This window comes from Natator depressus, chromosome 11 (assembly GCF_965152275.1).
Source record: "Natator depressus isolate rNatDep1 chromosome 11, rNatDep2.hap1, whole genome shotgun sequence".
Lineage (NCBI taxonomy): Eukaryota > Metazoa > Chordata > Testudines > Cheloniidae > Natator > Natator depressus.
In genome coordinates, this window is record NC_134244.1 from 52,545,768 (window position 1) to 52,566,510 (window position 20,743).

General features: G+C 40.5%; 1 protein-coding gene across 4 annotated transcripts in view; it reads left to right on the forward strand.

Moving 5' to 3' along the window:
- Positions 1 to 20,743, forward strand: part of MYO1B (myosin IB) — a 181,028-nt gene that overhangs the window by 71,605 nt on the left and 88,680 nt on the right. For all 4 annotated transcript variants that reach the window (XM_074967790.1, XM_074967788.1, XM_074967791.1 and 1 more), the window contains exon 4: positions 14,157 to 14,251. In XM_074967790.1, the coding sequence (XP_074823891.1) occupies positions 14,157 to 14,251 (95 nt within the window). The remainder of the gene's footprint in view (positions 1 to 14,156; positions 14,252 to 20,743) is intronic.

The window sequence follows — 20,743 nt, forward strand, 5'->3', positions numbered from 1 at the left end:
GGAATGGGCAACATGGGATGGATTACTTGATGATTACTTGTTCTGTTCCCTCTGAAGCACCTGGCATTGGCCACTGTCGGAAGACAGGATACTGGGCTAGATGGACCTTTGGTCTGACCCAGTATGGCTGTTCTTATGTTCTTACTTAAATGTCGTAATTCACACTAAAGTCTAGGGCATGTGAGAATTCTATATTCAATCCAAACTAGTGGATTTTAATAAAAACAATTATTTGCTAGTTGGAACAAAAACCTGGATGTTTGGAGATCCCGGAGGACATGAATTTGTCCAGTGTGGTTTAAATTTCGAACTGTATTTTGCAGAACCTGCAAACTTCTGACCAAGTCCTGCTTGTTTTTGGGCCCACTATCAAGCCCCTCCAGTTTGACATAGAAAAAGTCATTTCAGCTCTGAGAACTAACCTAAGAATTTCTACTATTTCACTACCTTTTTTCATCCCAAAATTGGGATACAAAGCTGAATTTTTGTGTGTGTGGAAATTCTGACAATTTGTGATTCAGAAATGGTGAAACATTTCATTTTGATATTTTTGGCTGAAATAAGACATTTTGATGTTTCTGAAATTGAAATGTTTCATTTCCTTTTGTTGAATTGAACCAAAGCACTTTGTTTACAATGAGATCAACATTAGATTGAATTTTTGTTGCCTTATGGTAATTGAAGTTCAGGCCTGCATTATCTTCCATGGGTGGGCTACCTGGAAGACTAAGTCTCCCACTATGCAATATGATCCAGCAGGGAGTCTCATGATTCTGGGTGCATTATGGGAGATGTAGTCCAGCTAGGGAGCCTAGCTCATAGGGGAGAAGGTGAACAATCATTCAGATGGAAAATTCCTGACCAGCTCCAGTTCTTGTTGTTCACATCACAAAAACTCACCACTCTATTTGGCATCTTTGTTGAGTCTCAGCAGAGAAGTCAAGGACTGGGTGGGCATAGTAACAGCTATCTTCTCCCTAGAAATGGTTCTTGTGGTTAGAGTTGAGGTTTACACACTGCTGTGTAAATACTTTACCAAAGGCATATCATAGTTTTTCTAATGAATTGTTTTGCTTTCCTTCTTTTATATTTGGCAAAGTCCAGTGTTTCTTTATTTTTAGAGGTGCCACTAGGCAGAACTACAGAAGCTGCATGCTAAGAGTTGTCATTCTGCATCAGATGATGTAACTCTTATGGATATGTTCAGGGAACTGGGATTCACTCATGTTAAATCAGGCTCTTGTCCTTTGAGATGAAATCTTTACAGTGTGGTTGCACTCTGAAAAGTGACTGTAAAATGGCACTTTCTTACTCAACAATTGTTTCCCATGTGTATTAAAGGTCATATCTAGTTATTTTAGAGACAAAAATAAGTGTTTAGTACTTTTTGCTCCAATTTAGACTGTAGGATGAGCTCACCTAAGAGAGAGTGAGCTGGAGTGTATTGCTACTTGTACATCAACGAATTATTGACTAAATTCCACTCAGTTACAGTTGGGCAAACTCCAGTGAACACTAATGTTGATGTACGTTTTGTTGCAGAGGGCAGAATTTGGCCTCTACGACTTCTTGCTGGTGGTGGTGCATTAGAAAGAAAGAAGCTGCTTTTATTGTCCGATTCCAAGGTTGAGTTTCTGGGGCTGGCAATTAGAAGTGTTCTCCCCCCATTCCCGTCTTCTAAACAGAACATAGTATATATAGAAATCATTGAGGTAGTATACATGGAATCCCACATTTTTAGGGCTTGCCTGCATGAACGCTTAGCTTTTGGGAAGGTGGGGTATAAATCTAGCCTGCACTAGCTTGCCACGCACTGTGTGTGTGGGCCCTGCTGCTGTGCTCTAAAAAGAAAAGGAGTACTTGTGGCACCTTAGAGACTAACCAATTTATTTGAGCATGAGCTCTCGTGAGCTACAGCTCACTTCATCGGATGCATACTGTGGAAATTGCAGAATACATTATTATATACACAGACACCATGAAACAATACCTCCTCCCACCCCACTCTCCTGCTGGTAATAGCTTATCTAAAGTGATCATCAAGATGGGCCATTTCCAGCACAAATCCAGGTTTTCTCACCCTCCGCCCCCCCACAGACAAACTCACTCTCTTGCTGGTAATAGCCCATCCAAAGTGAGCACTCTCTTCACAATGTGTATGATAATCAAGGTGGGCCATTTCCTGCAGGAATCCAGGTTCTCTCACCCCCTCACCCCCCTCCAAAAACCACACACACACAAACTCTCCTTACAACGTGCATGAAAATCAAGGTGGGCCATTTCCAGCACAAATACAGGTTTTCTCACCCCCCCACCCCCATACACACACACAAACTCACTCTCCTGCTGGTAATAGCCTATCCAAAGTGACCACTCTCCTTACAACGTGCATGAAAATCAGGTGGGCCATTTCATGCACGTTGTAAGGAGAGTGGTCACTTTGGATAGGCTTTTACCAGCAGGAGAGTGAGTTTGTGTGTGTGTATGGGGGTGGGGGGGGTGAGAAAACCTGTATTTGTGCTGGAAATGGCCCACCTTGATTTTCATGCACGTTGTAAGGAGAGTTTGTGTGTGTGTGGTTTTTGGAGGGGGGTGAGGGGGTGAGAGAACCTGGATTCCTGCAGGAAATGGCCCACCTTGATTATCATACACATTGTGAAGAGAGTGCTCACTTTGGATGGGCTATTACCAGCAAGAGAGTGAGTTTGTCTGTGGGGGGGGCGGAGGGTGAGAAAACCTGGATTTGTGCTGGAAATGGCCCACTTTAGATAAGCTATTACCAGCAGGAGAGTGGGGTGGGAGGAGGTATTGTTTCATGGTGTCTGTGTATATAATAATGTCTTCTGCAATTTCCACAGTATGCATCCGATGAAGTGAGCTGTAGCTCACGAGAGCTCATGCTCAAATAAATTGGTTAGTCTCTAAGGTGCCACAAGTACTCCTTTACTTTTTGCGAATACAGACTAACACGGCTGTTACTCTGAAACCTGTGCTCTAAAAGTTCCCTAGTGTGATTTGATCGACACAGGTTTGAAATGGGAGTACATTAAAGCACACTAGGAAACTTTCAGTGCATGGTGTGGAGTAGATTTGCAGCCCAGTTTGCCGTGAATCAAGTGCTCATGTAAGCAACCCCTTGCCAAGTCAGTTTCCAGAGCAGAACCGCCAGAAAGGCACCCTTTCCTTTTGCGAGATATGCTTAAAGCCTGTCTACACTACACATGCAGCAATGTTGGGGTTTCTCTTTGTACTATAAACAGCCCCTAATTGTGTTTAACAGTGTATCTGAACCACGCTAGTGTCTTGGATATGCCCCATTTCAAAAAGTTGTACGATGATCCAATCTACAGAGAAAACCAAGATATTTTATATTGCTCTCCCCCGAGCTGGAGGATTTTGCTTAACTCTGTACTTTGCCATAAAATGATAACTAATTGCTTTAAAATATACTGTTTCTTTTAATGGAATAAATACGCTGAACTGCACAAATTAAATGAATGTCAGTTTTGTTTAGGCAACTTGCATTTAATGTGTCTTGTTCAGTCGGAAATGGGGGAGCATTGCCATCCTGAATAATTTTCAAAGATGTGCTATGTTCAATACAGAACTTTCGCAGAAACCCTGAGTAAGAGCCCATGTATGAGTGCTTTTAAGGTTCAAGTTTTGAAACTTCCAGTACAGAAAAGGCTTTGTTTCTCTTCAAACTAAATGCAAGATCTTTATAATTCAACAGGTGTTAATCAGATCCAACCATTGATATGTAGCTAACACAAAGGAGTAGTTAAACTCCTAGAAATGTAGCAGGGAAAACCATTTGTTTTTCATATTTCCTCATTACTGCCCTATTCAGCTGTTGCACAACAAATACACATGTATCTTGATGTGCCAATAAATGGTGGAATGTGTCTGTCAGGGAAGTGAATGTGAAGCTTTACAAGCCAACTGTTAGAATAACAAAGCTCCAAAAGGTTAAATAAAAACACACAACTTCAGCCACTAGCCTTCCTGATATTATACTGAATTTTTTCCTTTGAGTGCAATCACTCACATGCAGAGCTCAGTGGAGTAAGCAATGGCAATTTGTTGGTACACAGATTATATAGCTTTATTAAAGTATCCATATCTTATTTAAAGAAAAATCCAAAATATACTTTTTACAATAAAAGAGAGTAGAGACTGTAGCTGCTTAGGCAATAACACAGATACCACTAGAGCAGATCTGTATTAGGAAGTAAACTGTTCAATTACGTATAACTTTCAGCTAAGGGCTGTAACCAGGGCCGGCTCCAGGCAGCAGTGTTCCAAGCAGGTGCTTGGGGCTGCAGTTAGAAAGGGGCGGCAGTTCCTCCTGCTGCGGCGGCAGTTTGGCGGCAGCTTCTTCCTTTTGCTGTCCAGCGGCAGTTTTTTTTTCACTGCTTGGGGCGGCGAAAACTGTAGAGCTGGCCCTGGCTGTAACAACTTGGCTTCTGCAACTTTTTCCTCCCAGAAATAAACTACAGCCCAATAGAGCTATAATGCATCTTAAAACCCACAAACAAGCAGTCAAACAACTTTTCTTCCTGGAGTTCTATGGAAAAAGGCATCTGTCTCCAATCCCTGCAATACCTATCATTGCAAATACTTTTGCTAATGCTCTAACAGGCTCAGCTATGTGTGTTCAAATGGTGAAGTGTCAGTTTGGCTGGCATGGCTACCACTCCTGCATGTTAGGTGTGTGAGAGCTAGATTCCTTGGTCAGCAACTGACCTGGATAATGCTAGGTTTCAGAGTAGCAGCCGTGTTAGTCTGTATTCGCAAAAAGAAAAGGAGTACTTGTGGCACCTTAGAGACTAACAAAAAAAATTGTTAGTCTCTAAGGTGCCACTGGATAATGCTGTGCCTCTGAAACTGTCCTTTGAAGTGGGAGTCATCCTTTACCACTAAATCCAGAGGGTAGGTAGTGTTACAGGTAATGAGTACAACTATTACGTGGGATCTAGCTTGTCAGCATTGTTTCCACTAATAGAGCTATGGAAAGAGGAAAACAAAACAAACTGCTTTGCTGAAAAGCTCATTTCGTAAAGTTTTTGCATTTTTCACTTGAAATAGGGATTCATTCCAGCTGCGAACAAGGAACCTGTTCCATATGTAAAACAAAGTATATTTAACTCCTTTGTGACTGCAGCCATGTTAAAAAAGTTTGGGATGTTTAGAACTGGAACCAGCCATGTTTTTTCAACTTAATATATAAAAATGGGTGCTTTCATTCCTCTTGTGCAATCTTGTGCGTATTGACAGCACAGGCGACTGACCTGTCATCTTGTTTATCCACAGAACTGGTACAACAAGAGCACAGTTCAAGCTTCCCTACTGCTCTGCCCTGCCATTGTGCTTCAACAATATTTTGGAGGGACCACATCTCAGTCCCCCCGCCAATCAGCTCTTTGGCCAGGGTGTTGAAAAGTGTCAGCAAGGGAGCCGATTAAAGGTGTTTTTTGTCACTTGGGCACCACCAGTATATTTTACAAAGCACACTAATATCCAGCTGGGCGACTCATTTCTGATTTCAAATTTGAATTTGCTGAGGGGTACTTACTAGCCAAAGCCATATTCTGATTGGCTGTTTGGCTCTTTTTGATGTCACATTTGTGTATCAACTCCCAGTGGAACAAAGCTATGATCTCCACTTTATGGAAGGGCAAAACTTTTTCCTATTATAAGTAAGGACAAAGTTGATGAGGAGGTAAAGGTAAAAGGAAGCTTTATGTCTGCAGAGAGACTGGGTGGGCGGGAGCAGTTGGTGGAAGGAAAAACTGGCGGGGGGAGAAAGGGAGTTTAGTGACAGTTTCAAACTGCCCGCTCTCCAACCCCAAAATGCTGAGCAGTCCTTTCAGCAGGCATTTGTGCACCGTCAGCATTGGATGGAGGTGCCACAAGTCCTTCTTTTCTTTTTGCGGATACAGACTAACACGGCTGTTACTCCGAAACCAGGTAAATGTGAAGAGATTAATTAGATGCAATTGAAAGATGGGGAATATCATACACTCAGTTTGTAGTTCATGTGGATTGTGTTAAGGAGATTTCTTCCTGATTTTTAGAAGTTGGTGTGTTTGGAGCATTTTTCAGTACCAGAGTCCCTATTCAGTGATAGAGGTGATAGACATACCTGAGAGGATAAAAGGTATGTCTACACTGCAGTTAGACACCCACAGCCGGCCCGGACTCATGGAGCTGGGATTAAGGGGCTGTTCAATTGTGGTGTAGAGGTTCAGGGACGGGCTGCAGCTCAAGCTCAAGCAGTGTCCTAGAGTCTGGGCTCCAGCCCAAGGCCAAATGTCGACACCTGAATTAAACAGCCCCTTAACCTGAGCCTGTCAGTTGGCACAGGCCAGTCGTGGGTTTTTAATTGCAGTGTACACGCATACCCATAGTCTCTTTTGACTTGCCTCACGTGGGGAAGTTCCCATGGGGCTTGGAGGCTGTGATCTGGGTATAGTGTGCTGGGGAGAATGAGATGGCCCTGCCCTTGGGGAAAAAGAGCGAGTTAAACCTCTGTCAAGGGAGATTGGATGCAAAGTTAAAAAGCATCTCTTGACCCAGAACATGCCTGAACTGTGCCTTGTCCTGGGGAAGATAAGAAAAGTGTGTGAGTCTCAGAGCAGAACAGGCCTGAAATAACTGATGATGGATAAAATCTGGAGTGTAGAGAGGTTGAGTATGGGTGAGAACTTTCCCAACACTGGGCTTTCAAATAAGCTCCTCTGACCCTGAAAGAAGACTGTGCCTAAAGTGTTCTGCTGTTGAAAGTTAGCTCTCTTTCTGTAACCAATGAACAGAATTTTTCTTCTGTAAACCATGGCTACTTTTAAAATCAAATGGGTTGGTGTATAAAACTTCACGCGTTGTTCTGTGTCTAATACTATCACACAGTTAGCAGTCTCCCACATAAGTAACATAATATATGAAGGTATACTGAGGTAAAATGCTCCTGCTGATGTGTATGTAATCCACACACTATTGTTGATACAACAGATTTCAGAGTTCCTCTCAACAACAAAACTTCTGTAAAATGCAGGGTTGTTGGGAGTGATTTTTTCCATCTGCCACAACAGGCTTCACAATTCTCTTTATCTGCATGTATAGACATCAGTTGATTTTATTCTTGTTTTGACTGGCATTTTTACAAACGAGCAGCTATCATTTTTTAAAGACCTCGCCTAGGCAAAGCTACATCTATTTTGTAGTCCCCTGCTTTGTTCGCTTAATATAACAGCAAGCTAATCAACTTTCTCCAAGGAAGGGAAAGTGCTGAACACAAAGAATTAAATTGCAAATAGTCTTATGGGAGCTGAGGAATGCATTTTATTTTAGGGCAATTAAGATTAAACGATATTTCAGTACATATAAGTGAATACCTTTTTAATACATGGTGATAGTATTTTTTTAAACCTGGATAGCTGAATAGCTTCATTCCGTTCCCAAAAATAGAGTATTGTTTAGCAAAATAAAATTTCAGAAATGATTTACACAGCACTCTTCCATGTTGATCCCAGTCTTTAAAGGCACTGAGATTCTTGATACCCAGCTGGGTTTTGTTGTTTCCTCCAACTCAGAGTGGGAGAGAAGCGCTGATTTGTTTGCAATTGTTGTTTTCTTTAAAAAGAAAAAAGAAAAGGAGTACTTGTGGCACCTTAGAGACTAACCAGTTTATTTGAGCATGAGCTTTCGTGAGCTACAGCTCACTATGCATCCGATGAAGTGAGCTGTAGCTCACGAAAGCTCATGCTCAAATAAACTGGTTAGTCTCTAAGGTGCCACAAGTACTCCTTTTCTTTTTTCTTTTTACGAATACAGACTAACACGGCTGTTACTCTGAAACCTGTTGTTTTCTTTGAATCTCTCTCTGATTAGTATCCATTTAGATGTTGTGGCAGCAAGGAAATATTGAATGTTACTCTGAATTTTACTCAAACTCGATAAATTACAATTTACTAATTTATTAATACTTCTGTATTAACATAAAAATATCAAACAGATTATCCTCTACACGTGAAAATATAATTAACTGCATATTGTTTACAGTATATCCTGGCAATATGCTTATCTGTGATGGGGTAGAAGAGGATTACAATGGCTGAGTTCCAAGGAGAGTGACTAAGTATAAGTAAATTGGAAGACTCAAAAAATAGAATTTTTTTAAAGTAGAGAATGAGTTAGAAGTTACATTCCAAGACAAAGCAATAGGCCTTAACATGGGATCTGAAAAGAATCAAGGATTCAGTTAGGCTCAGAGAGATGGAGTCTATTTCAGATGGTGGAGGCAGCTTGGAGGGGAGGATCTGCCACCTGCTGTGGAGAGACAAGGAAACAGAAGACACTGCTGTTTGATTAGCACAGGGAACAGTCTAAGTAACTGCAAGCAGGGGAAGAGAGAAGGTGGGGGAATTATGAAGACAAACCTTGAGGACTAAGAAGGATGAGGAAAGAGTAGCTAGTGCCAGGGCCAGCTTCAGGCACCAGCCAAGGAAGCAGGTGCCTGGGGCAGCACATCCGGGTCTTTGGCGGCAATTCAGTGGCAAGTCCTTCATTCTGTCTCTTCCACTGCGGCGGCAGCTCAATCGGGTTTTTCTTTTTTTTCTTCTTCGCCACTTGGGGCGGCAAAAAAGCTGGAGCCAGCCCTGGCTAGTGCTGAGGTGAAAGAAAATCATCAGCTAGTCCATGGTGGTTAACCACATGTAGAAGGGTATTTTACTATTGTGAAAGGGACAGATGCCAGAATGAAAATGATCAAAGTTGTTGTTTTGGGAGTGGTATTTAAACAAACAATGACTATTTTTATTTAAACACATTGTTTTATTTAAATCATGACATTTTTCTAGGTTTTGCTAAGAAAGGGAAGATGACAGATGATAGTTATGAAAACAAGAGCAAAGGAATTTAGAGGGGGGCAGTGGTGGCAATCTTGAGCGCTCAGGTAGGTGGTGAGTGATTATTGCTGGGAAGGGAGCAAAAGTTTGGAGGCAGGAAGAGACAGGATACAGTCATTAAAGGCCAAATTTGGAAAGGTGCCTGTTGGGATTTTAAATCTGGCCCTAAGTGTCCTTTGCTGAAAGGATGATGTCTGAGAGATTGGAGGGAGGGAAGCAAGGGAAAGCTGAGTACTACGGATGGGGATAGAAGACAATAGTTGGTGGAGGTGGGCAGTAATGCATTGTAGTTAAAATTGAAAATTCCTTGCAAGTACTCTGAAACTTGCAAGTAAAAGTGGAGCATAGAGCTTGGTAGGGGAATGAAGATTGTCAATGCTTTTTGCATTCATGGATGTAGTCTCAATGTAGTGATTAACTTTCAGATATTTATGTTCTTTAGTTTTATTTCTCTGATTAGCAAGTCCTCAGTGAACGTGTACTCCAGCATAAAAACCCAGGGTTGTGAGTTCAATCCTTGAGGGGGCCATTTAGGGACCTGGGGCAAAAATTGGGGATTGGTCCTGCTTTGAGCAGGGGGTTAGATTAGATGACCTTCTGAGGTCCCTTCCAACCCTGATATCCTATGATTCTATGAAATGGATGTAAAGAAAACAAAACAAAATATTGGGGTCAAAACAAACTTTTCAAAATCAGTGATAATTTCAGTTGTTTGAAAGTACACAGCCTAAACACTTTGTGCTATGAAAAGTACTATGGCTATAGAACAAGGAACATTGTGATTGATCTAGATATGGGTAGCATTTAGGATTCAAATTGTTCCTATACTTAGATCTCAACTAAGGGAGAACTTCAGTAAATATTGTATCCTTGATGTGGTAGGAGAATAACATGGTTGACTTTTATATTAAAACTTACAAATGAAAGAAGAGTTTATAATAAAATGTGGTAAATGACATTGCTGACACACTCATAAAATAATTCAAATCATACGGTTCACAACTGTCTTTTAGCTAAGAACTACTCTAAAGATCTATTTAGGTTCTGTAATTATATGGTGGCTCAGAAGAGTGGCATGTGGTTTAGGTTTATAGTCATAAATGTTGACATCACTGAGGAGTACACGTTAATGCTACCAAAAGAAAAGGAGAAGTAGAAGGATTATTTGTGGTCGTTAAATTATGATAAAAACTAAACTGAGATCTATTTTTACAGAGCATGAGACCATTTTTAATCGTTTATAACGAATAGAGGATGTACCTGGAAAGGGGTAGGGATCTAATTTTTATTACACAGCAAGAAGAGGATAGAAAATGTATAAAATACTCTACAATAATGGTGTATTGTTAAATTAGACATGATGGGTGAATCTGTTACTTTTTTATTTTAAATAAACATTTATGTTCCAAACTCTGACACAGATGGCACTAATTCTGTGTAGGCAGTGCCACGAACGCAGAAAATTCTTTAAAAGGCTTGCTACTAAAACACTTCCTGGGCTATGCCTTCTAGAACTAAATTTGTGAAAGGCATAGCCTGAACTTCAGGGTAAACATACAACTTGCATGAGGAAAGTTTTATTAACTGTGTGTGTGAATTTTTGTCAGTGTAAGTGAACTTGATTTGTCTTGTGTGTCTGGATTTACTCTTTGATATGCTATTTGAAGATTGTATTAGGTTTTCCAGCATTGTATAGTGGTGAGGTTTCCTCAGAAAAAGAAAACATTCCAAATAAACACACAACAGCTGTGTGTTTCACAAATAAACACACAACAGCTGTATCCAAATCACCTGGCTGAATTATGCAAGGCCAGGTGATTTGGATAAAAATGACTGTTTTCCTTTCTTTTACATTTCTGTTGGTTGTTTATGACCTTATACTTCAAGTTTCCGTGTGAAGAAAGACTTCATTGCTTGTGAATTGTTCTTCTGAGGTGATTGATTGTGTGTGTTTGAAGACAATCACTAATGCTGTACAATCCATGTAGGGCTAGTGATAGTGGCATTTCAGCACTAGAGAATTCAGTAGCCTTGTTAGAGGTGAATGATTTTAAGGTGACACATTCAAGATATGAATTAGGAATGTGTTGGTTGCCCTAAAATTGCCGATGAGGTCTCCACACTGTTTTCTGGTGTAATACTGTCAAGCAGAGGTGCTGGAACTAGGGGTGCTGGTGATGCTGCTACACCCACTGGCTCAAAGTAGTTTCCATTATATACACTGTTTACAGTTTGCTTCAATGGCTCTCAGCACCCCCACTATACAAATTGTTCCAGCCCCCCTATGTCAAGTGAGGACTGATGTTCTACTACTTCAGTAGTAGAAATACCAATTTGTTTGTGCTGGGGTGGTATTCTTGGAGATGATGGATGAGACAGTTTGAAGGACAAACGGCACTGGATTCTATGGCTGGATGGGCTTGGTGAGCTAACCATTCTGTGACTTCACTTAAAAAATGACACTGTAGTGTTTATATGAAAGCTGTCTTCCAGAAACAAACCCATGGAAACCACAGCTTGTGTTGTTAATATCCCATCTGCCTGGGAAGGAGTACTGTGGAAAGGGATCTAGGGGTCATAGTGGATTACAAGATAAATATGAGTCAACAGTGAAACGCTGTTGCAAAAAAAGCAAACATCATTCTGGGATGTATTAGCAGGAGTATTGTAAGCAAGACACAAAAAATAATTCTTCAGTTCTACTCCGCGCTGATTAGGCCTCAGCTGGAGTATTGTGTCCAGTTTTGGGCGCCACATTTCAGGAAAGATGTGGACAAATTGGAGAAAGTCCAGAGAAGAGGAACAGAAATGATTAAAGGTCTAGAAAACATGACCTCTGAAGGAAGATTGAAAAAATTGGGTTTGTTCAGTCTCTGGAGAAGCGAAGACTGAGAGGGGAACATAACAGTTTTCAAGTACATAAAAGGTTGTTACAAGGAGGCGGGAGAAAAATTGTTGTTCTTAACCTCTGAGGATAGGACAAGAAGCAATGGGCTTAAATTGCAGCAAGGGCAGTTTAGGTTGGACATTAGGAAAAATTTCCTAAGTGTCAGAATAGTTAAGCACTGGAATAAATTGCTTAGGGAGGCTGTAGAATCTCCATCATTGGGGATTTTTAAGAGCAGGTTGGACAAACGCTTGTCAGGGACATGGTCTAGATCAGTGGTACTCAAAGTGGTGGTCTGCGGTCCGGTGCCAGTCCATGAGCCACATCGGCTGCCGGTCTGCACGCACATTGGAAAAAAAAAAGTTGCCGGTCCCTCACATCAGATAGCTTGAGAAGCACTGGTCTAGATAATACTTAGTCCTGCCCTTAGTGCAGGGCACTGGACTAAATGACCTCTTGAGGTCCCTTCCAGTTCTATGATTCTATGATCTCTTCCCTGCCCCCTCCCTGGACCCCTACTGCTGCCTGAAGGCCCTTGTCCCATTTTGCTTCTTCCTTCACAGATTGCTTTGAAAGAATGTTGCTTAAAATTAACTATGATGAACATATTTACACAGATAAGTCTAAGAGGCATGTGTTCACTCTCAACTTTGCAAGTGTATCTGCAGCACCTTTAAGGAATATTATTCTCTTCCTGAATGTGTCCTACCAGAGAATCTTGTGAATCTAGCAACTGTACTTTGGATACATGACAATAGGGCTGCTGCCAGGAATTGCATCATGGTCTCTCGGCAGCAGTGGAGTCTTTTCTTTGCTACTGTTGTTACATGCTGGCCATATCTCAAATCAACTCTATTTCAGTGTTAAACACATTAGAGCTCTCTACTTTCTTGTACTTTAAACAATTTTCACATCTAGTTGAATCATTGAGTTCAAATTCTAAAGATGAATGGGTCTCCAGAGCAGTATTAAAAGTTTTAGGAATCTCCTCATCAATGCCAGATACATCAAGAGTTGGACATCTTTGGTTTGCTGTGGTTAAAGTGGCTAGTGCATCAGTCTGTTCTTAAATATGAGTTACCAGTTAGCGTCTTGTTTCTGCGTCTTGTTGGGCATGGATGTTTCCAAACCATCTTGAGCTGTGTCTAATGTTATAAACTAAGCAAGATCAGGCCTAGTTAGTACTTGAATGAGATCTTCAGGGAACAACCAGGTGCTGCAGGAAATAATGTTGGCAGTACAGTAGATAGCACTCTTAATAGCACTGTATGATATGCTGTATACAGTTTCATTGTCAGCCAAAGATCCAAATTGTCTGACAAATTGCTATGATTTTGTCTCGTGGCCTGTGTGTGTGTATTTTCCAGTACAGTAGGCCTGAAGTCTCTGCTAGCGCAGAGAAGATGATGTCAATTCTTAATCTGTTTTTTAGCTCCAAATTATGTAACGCCACCCTAAATTTGGTTTCCAAATGTCAGTAATTCAGCTAATCAGAAAACATGAAAATATGCCGAGGAACAATGACAAGCCACGGACTGATAGTTAATGTTTTAAACATACCGTGTGTACTTTAACCATTCAAATTATATTCATAATATTTTAATAAGATTTTTAAGGGTTTCTCCCACTTCTCTAGAGGGGAAATTGTTTTGGAATATAACATGTAGTGGTTTGGAGGAAATTTGCTTGAATGAAGGAGTGGAATTGGGGAAGTATGTGCCAGGGGAAAGTATAAGATCACAATGGAGGTATGACTGATTTCCTGCCTGAAGCATCTTCCTCTCAGTGGAAGAGCAGAGCATCAACCCCCTTCTTGCATGTTAGTAGTGATATGAATAAGATAAATTCTAACCACAAATATAGTTGAAATAACAAGTTGATACTATATCTCATTGCAGTGCTTTGATTGTGGGTTGTAAACTTACGTTGTTACTTGACTCTGAAAATACTGGCATTTCTTACAGTGGCAGCTAAATGAATACTTACATGGACGGATGTATGTCTGCAAATTCTGAAGGCTTTAATGAGTCTCTAAAAGAGTGTGGTGGAGGGAAGTAACTTCTATTTCTTTCCCAGGCCCATTCTAGAACTGTAATTATGAAATAAATCAGTAATCACGAACATCCATGTTAGACTTTATTGGTTCATAGGATTCCAAAGAAGCTTCAGTTCTCCATTTTATCACTTGGTATAGTGCTTAGGAAGCTACATAGCATTGTTTTAATGCTATCTGAACCTCAAGGACATATTTATATATATATATGTATGTGTGTGTATATATATATATAGTCTTGATGATATATATATAGTCTTGATGACATTTGCTTATTTCTCTGCTAAATTCATCATCTTTTACTTTACAGTTTTGCTCTGTCAGATGAAGCATACAGATCCCTCAGGGACCAGGATAAAGATCAGTGTATTCTTATTACTGGGGAGAGTGGAGCTGGAAAAACAGGTAATATACAGCTTTGTCTTCTCCATGCTCCCCTCCAAAAATATGAGAGGGTGTTGGAGTTGTCTCTTTGCAGTTGCTCCATGCAGTAAACTAATTGCATCATGATATGTGCTACTGCAGGTGTGACATTGCATTGAGTGTTGTTGCATAAACGCAATTCCATTGTACTGGTGCGATGTCATTATATCGATGTGCAAATCATCCTTTTGGTGATGCTATATTGCAAAGGTCAAAATAAATTCAGGATTCACTTGCCTTGCAGAATACACTCCAAGCCTGTGAAAACTGGACCTCCCCTGCCGTTTTGGGATTGGTTGAAAACCCTGGAAAGCATTCACTAAAGCCTTTAAATATAGGATTTTTAATTTCATACACTATTTATATAAAAACCATAATGGTGATGGCTTTGGAAATGAAATCTCTCATGCTGTGCTCAGCTACACTTAGTACACTGGCAAGCATACAAGACAACTGCATTTCTCTCAAGCAAAGCTGGAATAATTTTTGAGAAAATTCTCAGTTCATTGAAAAGTATGGAATTGTGTGGGGGTAAATGTCACTTTCATAACTGTTCACCTTGAAAGCTCATTTAAAAAAAAATCAATTGCATTATAGTCTCAAATAGCAATTTAATAGAGCTGCTGTGGAAAAGAAACAGCAAGTACACTTAAATTTGTTTCTACATCATCTGAGCGATTGTTTCTGAAGGCAGGAAGACTTATGGCTTATTATGCATCCAGGAAACAAAAATAAAATTGGTGTAACAAATTAAACCACCAAGTGTACATATTGTAAGACTGCATAGAGAGTTGCTTCATTTGGGGGACATAGGGTTGGAAGGGTTTTGCACCTTAGTGTTCTTAATGTGCATTCTCAAAAGTTATGTCCTTTTCTTTATTGCCCCTTTTGTGAATCCTGAATGAGAGGCTTTGACATTCTGTAATTCTTTCCTTTTCCAGTTCTGTGATGGGTGGTCTGAGTAAATAAGCATATTAAAAATAATGTTAAATTCCCTTAAAACAAGTTCACTGCACAGTAGTTCAAACTTCATTAATAGTTGAAAGGAATTCTTTAGTGATATATGTATTATATTGCTCCGGATTTATCCTGATGTCATCAGAAAGTGCACACTTACCCTAAATTACATTACATTCACTTATTTGCTGCTTTAGTTCTTTTTTCACTCAAAGCTTGAGTAGCCCTTCCCAAAGAATTTGGACTGTTTAGGGAGATTTGTCAGATCAGATAGCTGAGGAACACTTAAGCATGCAGAGTAGTCTCTTATTTCACTGCTGCACATCAGCCTGATTGTCTCAGCATCATTAGGAGCCTTTGATCCATGGTAAAGATCTTCCATTTCCTCACAACTACTGTCCAGTTTAAACCTAGCTGTGATCCTTTAGGGGATGCCGCCGACAAAAAAAAATCATGTTTGTCTCAGTAATTTCTTCCCTGCTGTTTCAAGTGGATCCTTTTGGACTACAATAACTGGAAGAGATTAGAGAGAATATTTGTTTATTTTGTGCTTTCAGCAGCACTTTGTGTGTAACCAGTTTCATAGCTTTCCCCTGTTGTTTTTGCGAAGGTCTAACCCAACAGGGCGGGGAGAAAAACTGATTGGCTCAGGAGATTTGGGAGGGAAGCGTAAAACCTGAAACAACTCTTAACTTGTTTTGTTTTAAAACTGGACAGATAAAAAAGGGACACAATCATTTGTAATGCCCTGCTACTGCCTTCATACCATACAGAATGGGTGTTTTGTAAACAGAGAGATACACAGTACTTTATTCTCCACAGAAAGGCCTGACAGTTTTCCATTTCTTGTCTCCATTCCCCTTCTACTGCTCCACTGAAAATGGCTCCTTCAGCACTGAGGGATCTTTTTTGTGGAGGATGGGCATGAAGCTCCAACTCGCGTGTCCTACCTCATCTGATCACTAGTCCAACTGCCAAAAGCTCTTTCACCCAGAAAGATTGCAAGCATTCCACCCACCCAACTCACGGGGGAGGGAAATTAGAGCCTAAGGTTGAGACTCTTAAGAACGTCTATGTAGAAACAGAATATCATTCCACTTAACACCTGAGCTAGGGTTGCCTAGGATTGTCCTGGAGTCTCCAGGAATTAAAAAATAATCTTTAATTAAAGATTGTCCTGTGATGAAACCTCCAGGAATACGTCCAACCAAAATTGGCAACCCTAACCTGAGCATGTGTTCAGACAGCAAATCTAGATTTAAATCAGTCTTTATCCCTTAGCTCATCAGCCACTTCTGCTCATACGTTTTCTATGAGAGATTCATATTACTGCATTAAGTCAACTCTTTAGATCAGCCTCTTTTTAGTTTTTTGGGAAAATAAGTGTAGTTAAATAAATGTATTGCTTTCACCTCCAATATGGCTACCCTTTCCGATGTATAAAAGGTATTAATATGAAGTTAACATGTAGCATTGAAAAGATTTGTTCAACATTTGCTAAAAAACATCACTTGATGCTGATATCTTTTGGTTTTGGTTAAGATTTGGAGAATGATTATGCTGGTATTATTAGATCTATCAGAAGCCTTTCATACCATTGACCATGAGGTGGTGTCAACTGTCTTGTAGACCTGAGTGTTTGTAGTAGACAGGATTGTGTTGCAGATGTTTTGTCCTTTCTGAGATCTCTGTGAGAAGAATATTTGGGCAGACAGGAGTATTTGCTCTGGTGGCATTCTCATGGGTTTCCCCAAGGTGTGGAAATATTCTTGGTTTTGTGGATTGCATTTTCTTGTACAAAGAGGATGTCTTGCTACTGCTTTTTTTGTCCTAATATTTCTAATCTGTCAAAGGTACCTGGAGACTTGCATAGGTTTTTCTCATATGTTGAAATAAAGTAAAAGTTTGGATGTATATCCAAAATTATCCAGACTTCTTTGGCTAGAAAGCTGATTGGGAGTTTCATTATGTTTCTGGTGCATATTGGGCTGAGGCAGACTGGAATAAGAGACCAAGAGAATAGCTTTTCATGTATTTTGATACTTCTGTTTTTATTCTAATCTGCAAGTAGGACATGCAGAAGCATGTACATTTTTTTAAAAAAGTACCTGAATTTTGTTGACCATCAAAGATTCAAGTCAGTTCTTATTTTTGCCCTAATTTGTTTGCCTGTCTGTACATCAGGTGTAACAGGGGAGACACTCAGGAAAATCAATGAGGAGTCCTTGTGGCACCTTAGAGACTAACAAATGTATTTGGGCATAAGTTTTCCTGGGCTATAACCCACTTCATCAAATGCATGGAGTGAAAAATACAGTAGGCAGGCAAAGATGGGAGTTGCCTTACCAAATTGGAGCGGCGGTCAGTGCTAATGAGGCCAATTCGATCAGGGTGGATGTGGCTTATTCCCAACAGTTGACAAGAAGGTGTGAGTATCAACAGAGGGAAAATTATTTATTGTAATGACCTAGCCACTCCCAGTCTTTATTCAGGCCTAATTTGATGGTGTCAAGTTTCAAAATTAATTTCAGTTCTGCAGTTTCTCACTGATGTCTGTTTTTGAAGTTTTTTGGTTGAAGAATGGCCACTTTTAAGTCTGTTGTTGAGTGTCCAGGGAGATTGAAGTGCTCGCCTACTGGTTTTTGAATGTTAAAATTTTTGATGTCTGATTTGTGTCCATTTATTCTTTTGCGTAGAGACTGTCCGGTTTGGCCAATGTACATGGCAGAGGGGTATTGCTGGCACATGATGGCATATATCACATTGGTAGATGTGTAGGTGAATGAGCCCCTGATGGTGTGGCTGATGTGGTTAGGTCCTATGATGGTGTCCCTTGAATAGATATGCGGACAGAGTTGGCAACGGGGTTTGTTGCAGGGGTTGGTTCCTGAGTTAGTGTTTCTGTTGTGTGGTGTGTAGTTGCTTGTGAGTATTTGCTTCAGGTTGGGGGGCTGTCTGTAAGCGAGGACTGGCCTGTATCCCAAGGTCTGTGAGAGTGAGGGATCATCCTTCAGGATAGGTTGTAATACTTGATGATGCGCGGGAGAGGTTTTAGTTGGGGGCTGTAGGTGGTGGCTAGTGGCGTTCTGTTATTTTCTTTATTGGGCCTCTCCTGTAGTAGGTGACTTCTGAATACCCTTATGGCTCTGTCAATCTGTTTCTTCACTTCCCCGGGTGGTATAAAGACTGGGAGTGGCTGGGTCACTACAAAAAGTAATTTTCCGTCTGTTGATACTCACACTTTCTTGTCAACTGTTGGGAATGGGCCACATCCACCCTGATTGAACTGGCCTCATTAGCACTGACCGCCCCACACTTGGTAAGGAAACTCCCATCTTTTCATGTGCTGTATATTTATACCTGCCTACTGTATTTTTAACTCCATGCATCTGATGAGGTGGGTTATAGCCCACGAAATAAATAAATTTGTTAGTCTCTAAGGTGCCACAAGGACTCCTCGTTTTTGCTGATACAGACTAAAATGGCTAGCCCTCTGAAACCTGTCACTCAGGAAAATGGAGCTTTTTATAAGGAGAAATGGCCCTGCTCTTTTTTAGCCTATTAAAAATACTCCAAATAGCCCCCAAATCCTGAAGAATTTTGTGAATGATCTTATTTTACACCTCTACATCTCGAAATATTACGTGTTTGCGAAGCCTTGTAAAGGCAAGCTGTGGTTGAAGCAGACGGTGTAACTGTCTGTGTTAGGGTGACCAGATGTCCCGATTTTATAGGGACAGTCCCGATATGTGGGGCTTTTTGCATCTATTACCCGCCCATCCCCTGTCCTGATTTTTCACACTTTCTGTCTAGTCACTCTAGTCTGTGTGCTAGAGTCTTGCTCCCGCACCGCAGAGGCTGGGGTGATGGCAATTGCTCTCCTTTCCATCTGGAATAGTAGCCTGTGCGCCCCTGTCCCCCATTTTCCCCATCATCCCCTCTCCCAATACTTTTCAGTGTTGCTGTGGTATTGGCAGGGTCGGCAAGAGCAGTGTCAGTTGTAGATGATACCTTCTGGAAAGAGCTATTGTTTCAGGCTGTTGGTGGACTGGGGTAGGCATCACTGCATTGGTTTGACTTGGGTCCCATTTTCACGCTTTTCTTTGCAACGGTGAGGGCTGGGAACCTTTGTAAAAATGACAGGTTTCAGAGTAACAGCCGTGTTAGTCTGTATTCGCAAAAAGAAAAGGAGTACTTGTGGCACCTTAGAGACTAACCAATTTATTTGAGCATAAGCTTTCGTGAGCTACAGCTCACTTCATCGGATGCATACTGTGGAAACTGCCTGCTGACAGCTTGTGCCACACGCTCTCAAAGAAACTGCGGAATCACCTGATCAACATCCTCTACAGCAAACAGGGAAAGATTAAGAATGAGCTCTCAAAAATGGATAGGCAGTTTCCACAGTATGCATCCGATGAAGTGAGCTGTAGCTCATGAAAGCTTATGCTCAAATAAATTGGTTAGTCTCTAAGGTGCCACAAGTACTCCTTTTCTTTTTGTAAAAATGAAAGCTGAGATTCTGCTGAACTCATGTGATTCCAGGAGATGAGGCCCTGGGCACAGGCCTGCCATACCTATCTGTGTCTGTTTGCTGAATTCAACTTAGGGACAGAAACAACCAGTTAATACTAAGCAAATTTTGCTTAAACAGAAGAGAATCAAAATTCAAGGAGTAACAGTTCGTTTGTTTGTTCTTTGCTGAAATCAGACCCTTAAATACGTACCAGATCTTGAAAGGAGAAAGTAAATGAGTTTTTATGATCATTGTATTGATTTGAGTGGGATTCCTGCTGTTAGTAATTATGTTGTATTTAAAGTTGTATTAATGCATATCCTGTGAGTTACCCCAAATTGAGCAATCTTGCATCATATTAAACACTGCATACCTTGTTTTAAACCTTACTTGCTCAGCTCCTGTCACAGCTGCTCTCTGTGCTAAACAATATTATCATAAGATCCAGACTATTTGTTTTATGTAATCTTTACTTATATTATTTGGATGGGTCATTGACACTGATTTGATGTTTACATAACTGGGATTTTAACAATTTCAGAACTTGTTCAAACTTGCTTATGTTAAAATTAACACAGTGAAATTATGTTCATTGACTAAATTAATGGTTTGTATTCTGTAATCTGTTTTAAAATAGACTGCATTAATTACTTATTTAGACTTATAGCTACCGTTATGTGATGTGTATGATTTGATATATAATATGCAAAAGCCAAATAAATCTACTAAATCTAATGACTGATTGATTGATTTAGTAGTTTTATTTGGCTTTTGCATTTTGCAATGTTAAGGCCCATTGTCCGTAGCCTGACATGTTGCAGATGATTTTTCATACTGTTAGCTTGTTGAGTCACTTTTACTCAAGCCGAATGGAAAAGAACCTATATATGCTTGGTTCACTAGTGTTCAGCATCGTTTTGCTTGGGTCCTAAATATTCCAGGCCATTGAAATCATTAGGTCTCAATGTGCGCACAGGGGTCTGAATGCATGGGCCTCATCA